The 14625-nt window shown below is 47.3% G+C and overlaps 1 protein-coding gene across 3 annotated transcripts in view; it reads left to right on the top strand.

Moving 5' to 3' along the window:
* Positions 1 to 11630, top strand: part of PPIL6 (peptidylprolyl isomerase like 6) — a 36600-nt gene extending 24970 nt beyond the window's left edge. For 2 of the 3 annotated variants that reach the window (XM_062187648.1, XM_062187647.1), the window contains exons 7-8: positions 5401 to 5536; positions 10832 to 11630. In XM_062187648.1, coding sequence (XP_062043632.1) covers positions 5401 to 5536; positions 10832 to 10943 — 248 coding nt within the window. In that variant the 3' untranslated portion in view covers positions 10944 to 11630. The remainder of the gene's footprint in view (positions 1 to 5400; positions 5537 to 10831) is intronic. The other variant, XM_062187649.1, reaches the window with a different exon arrangement.
* The last annotated feature ends 2995 nt before the right edge of the window (positions 11631 to 14625 follow it).

Raw genomic sequence — 14625 nt, 5'->3', positions numbered from 1 at the left:
GGTGCGCTATGTGTATGCAATCAGGAAACTCCAGGGGAAATTCTAGCATCCAGTAGCTCAAGTTCATGAACATATGAAGTATGTGTAATTTTTTAAAGATTTTATTTATTTATTTGAAAGCAGATTTAGAGTGAGAAAAGGAGAGACAGAGAGAGAGAGAGAGAGAGATCTTCCATCTGCTGGTTTACTCCCCAGATGGCCACAACAGCCAGGAGTGGGCCAGGCTGAACCCAAGAGCCAGGAGCTTCTTCTGGGTCTTCCACGTGGGTGTAGGGGCCCAATCACTTGAGCCATCCTCTGCTGCTTTCTCAGGTGCTTTAGCAGGGAGCTGGATCAGAAGTGGAGCAGTCGGGGCTCGAACCAGCAGCCGTATGGGATGCTGGTGCTGCAGTCTGTGGCTTAACCCTCTGTACCACAGTGGCAGCCCCATGTATGTGTACTTTTAAAAATTCATGTAAATGGAACTAGGGGGTGGCTTTGTGGTACAGCCGGTTAACCGTCTGTGATGCTGGTATCCCATGTGAACTGCAGTTCAAGTTCCAACTGCTCCACTTCCCATCCAACCCCCTGCTAATGTGCCGGTGAAAGCAGTGGAAGATGGCCCAAGTGTTTGGTCCGCTGCCACCCATATGGGAGACCCGGATGGAGTTCCAGGCACCTGGCTTTGGCTTTGGCCCAGTTCCAGCTGTTGCAGCCATTTGGGGAGTGAACCAGCAGATGGAAGATCTTTCTCTGTCTGTGTAACTCTGCTTTTCAAATAAACACATTTTTTAAAAGTTTATTTTGGTGCAAAATATTTTGAAATCCATGCATAGTTTTTTCACAGTATGCATCTTCCAAGAGCTTTTTGAGGTATCCTTGCATAAGGAAAAGACAGGGATGGAAATAGAACCTGCAGATTAAAGAGACTTTAAAAGGCATATCAAGAATTTTGAAATGAGAAAGATTAGCCTGTAATGCCACTGGTTCACTCCCCAGATGGCCATAACAGCTGGAGCTGCACCCATCTGAAGCCAGGAGCTGGGAGCTTGTTCCAGGTCTTCCACATGGGTGCAGGGTCCTTGGGCCATCTTCTGCTGCTTTCCCAGGCCCTAGCAGAGAGAGAGATCAGAAGTGAAGCAGTCGGATCTTGAACCAGTGCCCATGTGGGATATGGCACTGTAGGTGGTAGCTTAACCTGCTACCACCACAGTGTCAGGCCCAATAAGTATATATTTTAGAAGATTTATTTATTTGAGAGGCACAGTTACAGACAGACACACACACACACACACACACACAGGTCTTCCATCCACTGGTTCACTCCCCAAATGGCTGCAAAGTCCAGAGCTGAGCAGATCTAAACCAGGAACCAGGAGCTCCTTCTGGGTCTCCCACACAAGTGCAGGGGCTGAAGCACTTGGGCCATCTTCTGCTGCTTTCCCAGGCCATTAGCAGAGAGCTGGATCAGAAGAGGAATAGCTTGGATGTGAACTGGTACCCAGATGGGATGCTGGCACCGCAGGCAGAAGCTTAACATTCTATGCCACAGTGCCAGCCCCAATAAATATATTTTTAATGAAATAAATAACATAATTTAATTTGATGACTATTTTATAAGCTGGTTAAACTTTTTTTAAAACTTGACTTTGCTTTCATTTGAATCATAACTTTAAGATTTATTTGTTCATATGAAAGGCAGATTTTAGAGGGGAGAGAGAGAGGTCTTCCATCTACTGGTTCACTCCCCATTTGACTGCAATTGCTGGAGCTGGGCCCAAAACCAGGTGCCTGGAACTCCATCCGGGTCTCCCACATGGGTGGCAGGAGCCCAAGCACTTGGGCCATTTTCTGCTGCTTTTTCCAGGTGCATTAGCAGGGAGCTGGATCAAGTGTAGGAGTTGGGACTTGAACTGGCACTCATATGGGAAGCTGACATCACAGGTGGTGGCTTTACCCACTACAGCACAGCGCTGGCCCCCGAATCATAACGTTTGAAGTTCTAAGTAAATCGCCTTTCTTTCTACTTGGGAAAATTTCGTCTGTTGTTTTATGGGTGGGTGGTTCCCACACATATGTTACCACTGGCAGCAACTCAGAAGAAACTGGGTCAAATCAGAGGTGTATACTGTTTGGTCCCATTGCTCACCAGAGAAGATAAAAATCCATCTCTACGGGCTTCCATCTTATAACCCTGATGTGACTCAGTCCCTTCAACAGTGCTGTGCACTGCCCCAGGGTACAGCTTCCTATCCAGGAGTGTGAACAATTTAATTTAGTGTTTGAAGTGATAAATGAAATGTACCCACCATTTACTATTTGTATTTGGAAAAAAACAAGGAACTTCATATCAGTAAATAATTTTTTTAGATTTATTTTATTTATTTGAAAGTTACAGAGAGAGGTAGAGGCAGAGAGAGAGAGGTCTTCCATCTGCTGATTCACTCCCCAGATGGCTGCAACGGCCGGGGCTATGCCAGTCCGAAGCTAGGAGCCAGGAGCTTCTTCCGGGTCTTCCACACGGGTGCAGGGGCCCAAGGACTTGGACCATCTTCCACTGCTTTCCCAGGCCATAGCAGAGAGCTGGATCGGAAAAGGAGCAGCCAGGACTCGAACTGGCGCTCAGAAGGGATGCTGGCACTTCAGGCCAGGGCTTTAACCCACTGTGCCATAGCGCCAGCCCCCAGTAAATAATTTTTTTAAAATTTGTAGCTTTTGATGCTTAAAACCATAAGTAGGGAGAAGGAAGGAGGACGGGTTGGAGGATGGAGAGTGTAAGGAGGGGCAGATCAAAGACCAGGCAGGGAGACAGGGCAAGCAGGGGAACGCTGACCTCTGACTTGTGATACTCGGTCTGTGAAGCTGTTCAGAGTGAGCGGAGTTCTTTCCTATACATAATCTCATCCGGTTCATATGTCATCCGTGGCAGGGCTGGTGCAGCGTGACCCCTGAGTGAATGGGCTCTGCCGTCACTGCCCATCTGCAGCCAGCAGTCAGGCCCTTACGATCCACGTTAGCATTCTGTACTCACACAGCCCGTCACGTGGCCATTTGGTTTTCATGTGCTTTTTTCCATGTCTGTACATTTTACATTTGTAGGTTATGGACTTACCTGTACCTTGAAAACACATTTTCTGGGGCAAGCATTTGGTGCAGCAGTTAAAATGCCACTTGGAGGGCTGGTGCTGGGGTGCAGCGGGTTAAAGCCCCCGTCCTGCAGTGTTGGCATCCCTTATGGGACCAGTTCAAGTTCCAGCTATTCCACTTCCAATCCAGCTCCTTGCTAATGTGCCTGGGAGGGCAGTGGAGGATGGCCCAAATCCTTGGGTCCTTGCACTCTCGTGGGAGAATAGGAAGCTCCTGGCTCCTGGCTTCGGATTGGATCAGCTCTGGCCATTGTTGCCATTTGGGGAGTGAACCAGCAGATTGAAGACCTTTCTGTCTCTCCCTCTGTCTACCTGTAACTCTGCCTCTCAAATAAATAAATAAAATCTTTTTTAAAAAAATTTGCAACTCTATAAATTTTATTTCCTCTTCGTTACAGAATTTAAGCAAAATTAATCATACTATCTCAGAGTGACAACAAATACTATTTTGCTAAAACTCCCTGAATCTTTATGGGAGCAGATTTCTTTTTCTTTTCTCCTTTTTTTTTTTTTTTGACAGGCAGAGTGGACAGTGAGAGAGAGAGACAGAGAGAAAGGTCTTCCTTTTCCGTTGGTTCACCCCCCAATGACCACTGCGGCCGGCATGCTGCGCCAATCCGAAGGCAGGAGCCAGGTGCTTCTCCTGGTCTCCCATGTGGGTCCAGGGCCCAAGGACCTGGGCCATCCTCCACTGCACTCCTGGGCCACAGCAGAGAGCTGGACTGGAAGAGGAGCAACCAGGACAGAATCCGGCACCCTGACCTGGACTAGAACCCGGGGTGCTGGTGCCGCAGGCGGAGGATTAGCCTAGTGAGCTGTGGCGCTGGCAAGGAGCAGATTTCTATCCCATGTTATTTTCTGTAAAATCAGTGGCTGTTTGTAGAGTCCACTGAAATGATTGTGGAGCCCTGAGGTAATCAGATGGATTCATTTCTACAAAAATGCCTTAGTTTGCATTTCATGAGCTTTTAGAAGTCTTTTATTCAGTTTGCAATTTAACAACCTACAAGTCACCACCACCAATATGGCTTAATTGCTTTGTTTTCAAACTTAATAAGAACAATCAGCAAATGCAGTTTAATAAAATCTTAACAGTTAATATTTCTATCTCCCAGTTAGTCCCAGATGGTTACTGTCCCAGATGGAAACTGTTATTGAATTTCTCATCTTTTACTTCTTTCAAATAATTGAACTCAAGGCAGTGCTGGGGCTGGTATTTCCTGAAAAATGGTAGTCCTTGCTAACCACCCTACAATTCTTCTACTTGTTAACTTTACACTAAAAAAGTATTGCTCCCCACAAAATTTTGGTCTATGTATATAAGAGTTGAGGTTAAAGTTTACTTGTAGGTCACTAAAAATAAACATACGTTAATTTCCTTTCATCGTCAACATTTAGGGCCATACGTGTGCCTACAAGTAAAGCTTCAGTGACACAGAGTCCCTGCCTTCCCACACAGGAAGGAAGCACCATGTAATCCAGCAACTTCGTAGGGTATTGTATGGACTGTCAGAGAGCCGTGTGTAAGATGGAGTCGTGTGCACAGAAGACTTCTCGGAGGAGGTGTTTATAATGACCATGTAGTCATTTGAATGAAATGCCACTGCCTAACAGCACAAGAGCATGTGCAGCCCTTTGTTCTCAAAGTGTGTGCTTCCTTTTACATGATTAATTTTCTCAGCATACTTGTTTTTAGCTCTGGTAAAGATAAACTAGAGCTATCATTCAAATAGCTTCTAAGAGTTAAAAATAACTTTTTTTTTAACATTTGTGAAAAACATTTATTCTGAGAATCTAAAATCTGGACAAGGAAAACTGAACTTTAGAAAAAGCCCACACACAATTTTGTTACTTTAGAAAAAGCCCACACACACACTATACATATATATGTATATGTATATATATATAATATATGTCCAATATATATATGTATATATATATATATATTGGAGTGGTTTGTAAATATATATATAAAACATACAAAATGAAAATAACCAACCAAACTGTAAGTTATATCTTTCTGGGTACATATATAGTAACTACAAAGAAATTTCACTTTAAAAAGCATTCATTAAAAAAACCTTATCTTTTTTACCAGTCCATTTGAGTGTCTATGAAGCATATGAAACAAATAGAATATATAGAATATTTACACTTTGGAATGTATTGGTCTAGATGATTGAGATTATTATCGAGACTTCTGTTTGTTCCTTATATGTTACAGTCAGTTGAGCTAGCAGTAGTTTAGTGACCTACTAATTGTTGTCTTTCCTAGACGAAAACTTTTCAATCCCTCATGATAAAAGGGGCGTTCTTGGAATGGTCAACAAAGGCCGTCACAGCAATGGGTCGCAGTTCTACATCACACTGCAAGCAACCCCCTACCTGGACAGAAAATATGTGGCTTTTGGGTATGTACCTTGTAACAGTCACAGATATGAAAATACTCTTCTAAAGACTTGGGAAAGTATTGTATATAGTAGATGAATACCTAAAGATAGGGCCTAAAAGAAAGAGTAATATATAGATAAGCATACTTAGAAATAAATATTTCAGGCCGGCGCCGTGGCTTAACAGGCTAATCCTCCACCTTGTGGCGCCGGCACACCGGGTTCTAGTCCCGGTTGGGGCGCCAGGCTCTATCCCGGTTGCCCCTCTTCCAGGCCAGCTCTCTGCTATGGCCCGGGAAGGCAGTGGAGGATGGCCCAAGTCCTTGGGCCCTGCACCCCACGGGAGACCAGGAGAAAGCACCTGGCTCCTGGCTTCGGATCAGCGCAGTGCGCCGGCCATAGTGGCCATTTGGCGGGTGAAGCAACGGAAGGAAAACCTTTCTCTCTGTCTCTCTCTCACTGTCTAACTCTGCCTGTCAAAAAAAAAAATTCTTAACTACTTAAGAATGTGGATATATTTATACATGTAGGTTAGGAAAGAAAGCCATTAAGTAACTGCCCATGAACATTGTGAAGAGATACTGTCCAACTTATATGTAACTTTTTTTTTGCTGAACAATTTAAAATATGAGAATATCCCAAATAATAATTAACATTAGAATATTATTAGATGCACATAGGTATGTGGACCTAAAGTGGGAGCGGTATATACTTTTCATAACTCCAGTGCTTTTTACCTTTGATTGCTAAAGAGAATAGGAGGTGGAGTTAATTTCTCTTCCCTGAAATGAAGAAACGTTAGATTTTTTTTCCTGAATAGCTATTAGATTATTCCAGCCACTCCACACGGATAGTTTCTGACAATTCAGCCCATGAAGTATTAACTTTAACAGTAATTCTTCATTGTGTTCCTTTCTGTGATATGTCCAGGTTGAAAACAGTAGAAAGCATATTTTCCTCCAAATATCTTTGAAGAAATGACTTTACATTAATAGCTGCATAACTTAGGGCCAGTTTTTCCTGGCCCTAAGTAAACCGTATTTGATTTTGAAAATGCATTCGTGAATTCGTTTTAAATCCAGATAATCCCCACTTTACTTGGCTCATGTAAATCTCTGTCATCGTGCTGGTATCGTCTTCTGTCAGCTGCGCGGTGACCCCGTGTATCTCAGCTAAAAGCGCCGGTCTCAAACACAGACAGGGCTGCTCTAGCACTTGACTGTCTGCATCAGCACCCCCAGGCCCCCAGGCCCAGAGGCAGACAGCCTGAAGTCTGGAGCTGCACTCCCGGTCCTTCCCTTGCTGGCCCCGCATGGCATCTCCAGCCTTCACCTCTGTGATCTTCCGGATTCATCCGACCAGAATTTTATTAGGCAGCCACGGTGTGCCAGCCGGGGAGGGGCGCTGAGCACCAGAAAGAAAGACAAAGCACAATTCCTGTTCTTCAGGGAACTTAAACTATAAGGAAAGACAGATTTAAAAAAAAAAAAAAAAAAGGCAGCAAGTACAGGACAGTGTGACAGGGCTATGTCTGTCCAGGGTACTCTGGGGATACAGCAGAAGGGGCTAGGAAAACACCCCAACCCCTTTAGTAAGCTGAATGCAGCTCCCTGCAGGCTGGCAGTGGAGGGCAGGGAACTTGGTCTTCTTTGGCGATTCCCAGTCTCCATGATTCACCTTCCCCTTGAGGAAATCTCTTAGATTTTACTGTCATCACCGCTCTAGCCTCAGGGAGGCACTGTATCCCTTTTATTGTCTGGCCCAGCTATGATTTCAGTTTATCCCTTCGATCTCCAAATCACAGCTGAGGCCGAGCAGGAATATTTAAACACGACCTCACTGAACACCAAGGGAGAGGCTGGAGGAAGTAACACCGTAGGCACCTGGATAACCTGTTCACGTAGGCGTCTCTCCTCCAGGGACCCCTTCCTTCCCAGTTGCAGGGCTGCTGCTTCCCTGTCCCCTCTTAGCATCCCGGGTGTGTCCGAGCTCCTGGAAGCTACAGAAGTGCCCTCACCTCTCTGAGAGAGGCCCTTTTGGCAAGCCCTGATTTCTGGCACATGAACCTATTGCTTCTTCAGGTGGATGACCCTGGGAACGCCTTTCAGGAGATGCCGCAGCAATCCACAGAGCATGGCCTGGCTCAGTGGTCTCACACAGGAAGAATAGAAAATACAAGTCTGTGAGGTCCCAGTTCACAACCTACCCTTGGTGGAAGGGGGTTGATGCTGGGGACAATGGCAGGGGAAATTAATTTCACTTTAAGGGCCCTTGCCGGGGGAGGAGGGGTGTCATGGAAATAGTCAAAAGAAGATGAGCAGAGGAGGACGTGTCAAGTGGAAGTCAGAGAGACGGGGAAGGCTGGAGATCACAGCCAGGAAGAAAGGAGAGCATCTTAGCTACACGGCATCTGGGCCACCTGGAGCTTGGTGCCCAGGGGGGAACGGAGAGAGTGGGCGACAGCCAGGGGCCGTGTCCAGGGGCCGTGGGTGTCACGTTGCTGAACATGAACCTCACCGAAGGTGATGGCAGGTCAGGGAAGAATTTTAAATTGTGAGCAATGGGACCAGCTTCTCATTTTTTGGGAAAAAAAAACCTCTTTAGCAGAAGTAAGGAGTGAATTGGCAGAGGATGAAAATGAAAGCAGAGAGACCAGTTAAGCAGCTCTGGCTATAACATAAATAAATGACCATAAAGGCCATAAGTGATGTCCCGCTCTAAGGCACTGGCAATACAGACAAGCCAGCTATCAATAACAAATCCAAGCAGTACTGAGATGTTAGATTCATGGGACTTGACAACTGTGTGGATGCTGAGGGTGAGGGCATGGCAGCGGTACAGAGCAATGCTGGCCCAAAGAACATTCTGTGGTAATGGAAATGTCCTATGATCTGCACTGTCCAGTGTGACAGTCACAGGCCACACCTGGCCATTGACCGCTTGGAATGTAGCTAGTGCAACAAAAGAACTGTATTTTCTTTTCTTTTTTTTTTTTGACAGGCAGAGTGGACAGTAGAGGGAGACAGAGAGAAAGGTCTTCCTCTTTGCCGTTGGTTCACCCTCCAATGGCCGCCGCGGTAGGCGCGCTGCGGCCGGCGCACCGCGCTGTTCTGAAGCCAGGAGCCAGGTGCTTCTCCTGATCTCCCGTGGGGTGCAGGGCCCAAGCACTTGGGCCATCCTCCACTGCACTCCCTGGCCACAGCAGAGAGCTGGCCTGGAAGAGGGGCAACCGGGACAGGATCGGTGCCCCGACCGGGACTAGAACCTGGTGTGCCGGCGCCGCAAGGCGGAGGATTAGCCTACTGAGCCGCGGTGCCGGCCAAGAACTGTATTTTCTAATTAAATTCAGACAGCTACATGTGGCTAGTGACTACCATTCTGGGCAGTTCAGATCAGGAGCGACTCCTAGGACTTGGAAACTGAGTGCATGGTTTATATTATTCGCCGAGACAGAGAATCCAGGCAGGAAGAGGGAAGGTAGGAATTCAGGCTGGACACACTGTGCTGTACGCTTTGGGTTAAGATACCTGCAGAACTGCTAGCTGGCAGTGTCCCAGGAGGCAGACGTCCAAGCTGGGTCAGGACTGGAGATGTACCCTTGGAAGCAGCCTGTAGACTGGTGGCTGAGCTGCAGCCAGACCGTATCTCTCGGCCTTTGCTTATCTTGTTTCTTTCCGCCTCCCTGTGGCATGCCGAAATCCTGCTCAAGGCTTAGATCAGAAACCTCCCTGATTACCGAAAGCAAACGGCTTCTTGGTCCTCTCTGGCACTTTGTGAACAAGTTAAAGCAGGGACTAGGTCTCACTCATCCTGGACCCTAATGCCCGTTACACTGGAGAAAGGCACACACAGAGTGCCCAGTGTGTGACAAGACCCACTTGGAGGCTAGGCTTTGTAGCCTTCTTTGGCCAGAGGCGAATCTGCCCATTTGTCCTCTGCTCTTCATCCTCAGAACGTGCTTTGCATGGCCCCATGTCTGCGTCTCTTCTATGTTGCTACAACAGAATACCGTAGACTGGCTGATTCATAAACAGTGGGGATGTATTTGGTCCCTGTGTTTGGAGGCAGGGAAGTGCCAGGGCACGGTGCCAGCACCCGGTGGTGAAGGCCTTCTTGCTGCATCGTAACCCGGCAGGGCCATCACAAGGCAGGCGAGCACACAGAGAGAGCAAGAACGAGCAGGAGGCAGAGGGTGCTGGAACCCAGCCTTGCATCGGGAGCCCACCCCCATCCTAATGGCATTCATCACCTCTCAGGACCAGCACAGTGGGAATTTCGGAGGGGACATTGAAGCCACAGCACCCTGTGTCATCATTTTTGGTCAGGATGGCAAAAGCAGAGTCCAGAGGCAAAGGGATGGCCAGGGTATCAGCGCTCACCATGCCCTTTCAGAGGTCCATGAGATGGGAACTGCACCCTCCTCCTCCCCCAAGTGCCTCCTCCTAAGTGTAGGCCAAGGGCATTGGTCCTGTTCTGGACCTGACTCTGCCATGCTGTCCTCTTTTAATTGAGAGATTCCTCAGAAGTCTAGCTCCATGCCTCAGGGAGTTTGGCTCATGGCCAGCCGATTGTGCAGAGCTGCAAACTGGCTTGGCTTAGAACTGCCACTTGTTCCTGCTCTCAGTGGGTGCCTGGGACATGCCGGGCACTGGGTTGAGCACTGGGCAAATGTATGATCCCTACCTCCATGGAGAATCAGAAATGAATCAAAGGAGGATGCAAATAAATGTAAGATTTCAATCCTGAGCAAATGGGAGCTGGCCGAGGGGCTGACGAAGACCAGGCAAACCGGGTGGGGTTGAGGGCAAGAGCAAAGGCGACCGCTGCGGCGGGAAGGGAGCACAGGACTCAGTACTGGAAGCTGGGCTGGCTGGGGGAGAGAGCAGGACAGTGCCTGTGGCAAGCAGGCCAGCAGCGTAGGCCCTAGTAGGCCACAGTCAGGATTTCTGGTCTTTCTCAGAGGATAATGGGAAATCACGGGAGTGTTTTAGCGGGGAGGTGACGTCTGATTGGTATCTCAAGGATCACGCTGCATGAGCAGGGCTGCAGGCGGTGCCAGAGCAGGTGTGGGCAGCCAGCCAGGAGCTGCTGCGGCAGGGCAGCCTCCTGGCGGAAGGGGACGGCAGCCTGGGTGGGGTGCTGCTTGTGGGTGCGGCACGGAACACCGGGAGCCAGTTGAGATACTGTGGCTGATGTTAATTTCGTGTGTAGGAAATAGCCTTGGCTGTGGCTGGCTGTAGGGCTGCTGTGGGGAACGTGAGCTAAATGTGGAAACCTAACAACTAACTGCATTTCTCCTCCCTCTCTCCTGTGCAGGCAACTGATCGAAGGAACGGAAGTTCTTAAACAACTAGAATTGGTTCCAACACAGAATGAAAGACCGATATACCTGTGTACCATTATGGACAGTGGAGATCTTTATACCTGATCCCACCCCCGTGTTTTCTAGGGTAACCTGCTACTCTGTATCTAATCAACTGTTTCTAGATCTAATTAAACCGCACTTGATATAATTTAATTTGAAAGCTGCGGCAGACACTGCAGGTTGGCCTGCCTAACACGCAGCCCTGCCCCATTTCCTCTCCGACCTCCACCATAGAGGCCGCAGAAGTGAAATACTCGATTTCCCAGCCTCCTTTTCAGCCTGGAGTGCCAGTGGTGCTGTCTTCCCGTCCTTGCACTGTTGAGCCGAGAGCGGCTGGCACGGCAGCGGTCTCCGCTGGCAGGAAAGGAAAGGTCAGGAAGTGCAGAGAGGCCAGCAGGTGTCCTCAGGGGCAGACACCTCTGGGCTTGTGCTGTTCATATTGCGCCTGGTTAGCCTGTTACTTGTCGCCACACACATTCTTCATCTAGCAGCATACCTAGTGGTCTTTGAATCCTCAAACGTTTGTAATGGAATTCTGTTGTTTGTTTGTACATTTCTCTGAGAAATCTGGTAAATAACCAAATAGGAGTGATTCAGTAGAAAACACAACTCAGTGTAATACTTCATTGTTAAACAAAGCATTCAGAAAGGGGATATACACTTTGCATGTTTTAATGACACAAACATGATCCATGTCTCAGCCAATCCATCCATATAACAAGGGTATGCGTCATGGTCCCTAGGGTACCTGACTCTTGTTTTACCTTAATCTAAGGTTTTGTAACCCATGCCACCTGGGGAGCTTTTTAAAGACAGACTCCCGGACCCTGTCCTTGACCTACCCTGTCCTTGACCTACTCAGTCCTTGGCTTGGGACAGGGTTTCTGTGCTGGGTTAGCCCTCTCTCTGGTGCTTCTTAGACAGCAAGGCTCTGCTCATTTGGGAACCACTGCAAGGTGGAAGTTCCAGCCCCGTTGGTGTAGCCAGCGAAGTGCTTAGCTTGGCTGTTCCTGGTGACCTTGCTCAGCTCCTGGGGCCACCACTACCCTGTGTCCCTGCTCTGCCCACACCCATGGGGTTTCTCTTGCCAGAGGTGTGGGGTTTCATCTTCCGAGAATGGCCTCTTTTAGCCAACCTTAAAGGAAACAGGCCTCTGGTTGACTTAGGCTCTGCCAAAGGTAAGCATATGATTTTCTTTTTTTACTTTTTATTTTGAAACAATTATAGATTCCCAGGAAGCTGTAAGAATAGTGCAGAGCCATCCCATGCACCCTTTACCCAGTCTCCACCACGGTCACATCTTGTACAGCTGTAGAGCGGTCATCAAACCCAGGCAGTTGAGCTCGGTCCAGTGCGTGTATGAGGCCATTTCATCACCAGGAGATTGATCTCATCCACACCACAGTGAAGACAGAACTTTCCCAACACCCAGAAAGTCTCTGTCCTCTGTTTTCTCGCCTGGAAAGCAGTGCTACTTACCACACAGGGGTCTTGTGAAGGTTTGGTGAATCCATGTGTGGAAAGCTCCTGGATGCTGGGCCCGGGATGCTGGGCCCGGGATGCTTAGTGTGAGCTCAGTAATTTACATGCTCAATGAATTACTGATGCATGGATAACCTTCTGAGGATGGCCTCGGAACTTGTAGTTTTCAAAAGCTCTCCAATGACCCAGATAGACAGCCAAGATTTGGGGAGCACTGAAGAGACGGTGTCTCCTCTTTCTCTGTCTGTAGAGCTCTGGGCAACTTGAGAACTCAGGCTGCCTTACTCCGAGTCTCCAGAAGGCTCTCTCCCTGGGCTGTTGTCTGGGTTCATCAGCTCACCCTGGGGACATCCCAGAAGAAGGGAGCTGGGCTTGCCACCAAGACTCTCACCAACTAGTAGAGCAATCAGTGGATGGAAATGAATGCTTTGCAGGAGTCCTGGAGAAAGCAGATGACAAGCGATGATGGTCCTGCAGAAACGAGCCGCAGCGTGGTGCTTCCTGGGGTGAACCTGTAGGTTCAGGGCATTAAGCGTTTTCTCTGATACTATGAGGAACCGGGGTATTCGTATGGCTGCAAAAAGCTCACTCCTGCCCCCTTTGCTTGTGAGTTTAGCAGCAAAGGTGGAACTCTGCCAGTCTTCTCAAGGATGAGGAGTTCACGATCCCTGGGTTCTAACTTCCCACTTCCAGGCTGTGGACGCTTCAGTCACAGGTCTGTTTCTGCAGTGGTTCTTCCTACCACCATGTAAAAAGTGCCTGTAGGGATGCATGTGTTGGCATGACTTCTGCATGTAACTGGCACTCGAGGAAACATCGTTAGAAAGGACTCAAAAGCATCTCCCAGTGAACTCTAAATGTAAGACTTGAACCAAATTGAAAGACTGATCTAATTAAACAGAAGGGGTTCTAGAGTTTTCCAAGTCTATAAATAGGAGACTAAGGGCATTGTGATGACTTATACAAAATGTTAGTCATGTGACTAACCTTGCCCTAATCACTGACAGGGCAAAATCAAGCACATACGCTGGATCTTAAGCTAGGCCGTGTGAATAAGGGAGTGTGGTAGCTAAACATGTTTCCTGTTTGGGGAGACTTAAGGTAGACATTGAAAATTCTATTTCAGGGTTGGTGTTGTAGTGTAGCAGGTTAACCCACCTCCTACAACACCAGCATCCTGAATGGGTGTTGGTTTGAGTCTCAGCCGCTGCACTTCCGATCCAGAGCCCTGCTAATGAGCCTGAGGAAGCAGCGGAAGGTAGTCTAAGTGCTTGGGTCCCCACACCCAAGTGGAAGAAGCTCCTGGCTCCAAACTTGAGCCTGGCTTCATCTTGGTCGTTGCAGCCATTTAGTGAGTGAACCAGTAGATGGAATCTCCCTCTCCCTCTCGGTCTGTTCTCTGTGTAATTCTGCCTTCAAATAAAATAAACAAATCTTATATATTTAAAAAACCTGAATTCCTGTTTAAGGACTTTGTTTGCCCCAAGTGCAGAAAGCTATTTATTAGTGAATGCAATGGTTGAATGGAACTAGACTTTCCGAGTTTTTACACGTCTTTCAAATTGGGCATATTTGTTTTAGAATCACCTATCCAATAATGTGATGGTCTGAAATCTTAACACTTCACTGTCCTCATTTGTTGAAAATAATGAAGTACATAAATTATAAGGTTCCTTCTGGCTTCAAAACTTTAGGAATTTTCTTGAGTGAATTTATAAATTCAATACCTATACCTTCATTTACTGTTGGGTTTCATTTTCATTAGTGAAATGGGAGTACATCTATCTCACAGTGTTTTTGATGATTGGAACCACAGGTGAATACTCTTCTAGTGATGCTTGGTGCATAGCAGATATTCCATAAAAATTAATTTCTTTTTTTTCTATTTTTTTTTTAATTTCATAAATGTGAATTTACAAAGTGCAACTTTTGTATTGTTGTGGCTTCCCCCCACAACCTCCCTCCCTCCTGTGGCCCTCCCCTCTCCCTCTCCCATCCCGCCCTTTATCGAGTTTCATTTTTAATTACCTTCATATACTAAAGATCAACTTAGTATATACTAAGCAAGGATTTCATAAAAATTAATTTCTTTCTGAAGTGTTTCCCCACACACACAAAAAAAGGAAATAAAAAAAGAACCTTTGCCACCGACAGAATGTCATTAACAGCAGGGGCTGGCGCTGTGGCGCAGTAGGTTAATCCTCTGCCTGCAGTGCTGGCATCCTGTATGGGCACCAGTTCTAGTCCCAGCTGCTCCTCTTCT

The sequence above is a fragment of the Lepus europaeus genome, chromosome 3 (assembly GCF_033115175.1).
Source record: "Lepus europaeus isolate LE1 chromosome 3, mLepTim1.pri, whole genome shotgun sequence".
Taxonomy (NCBI): Eukaryota; Metazoa; Chordata; class Mammalia; order Lagomorpha; family Leporidae; genus Lepus; species Lepus europaeus.
This window is presented reverse-complemented; position numbering and strand designations above follow the sequence as displayed.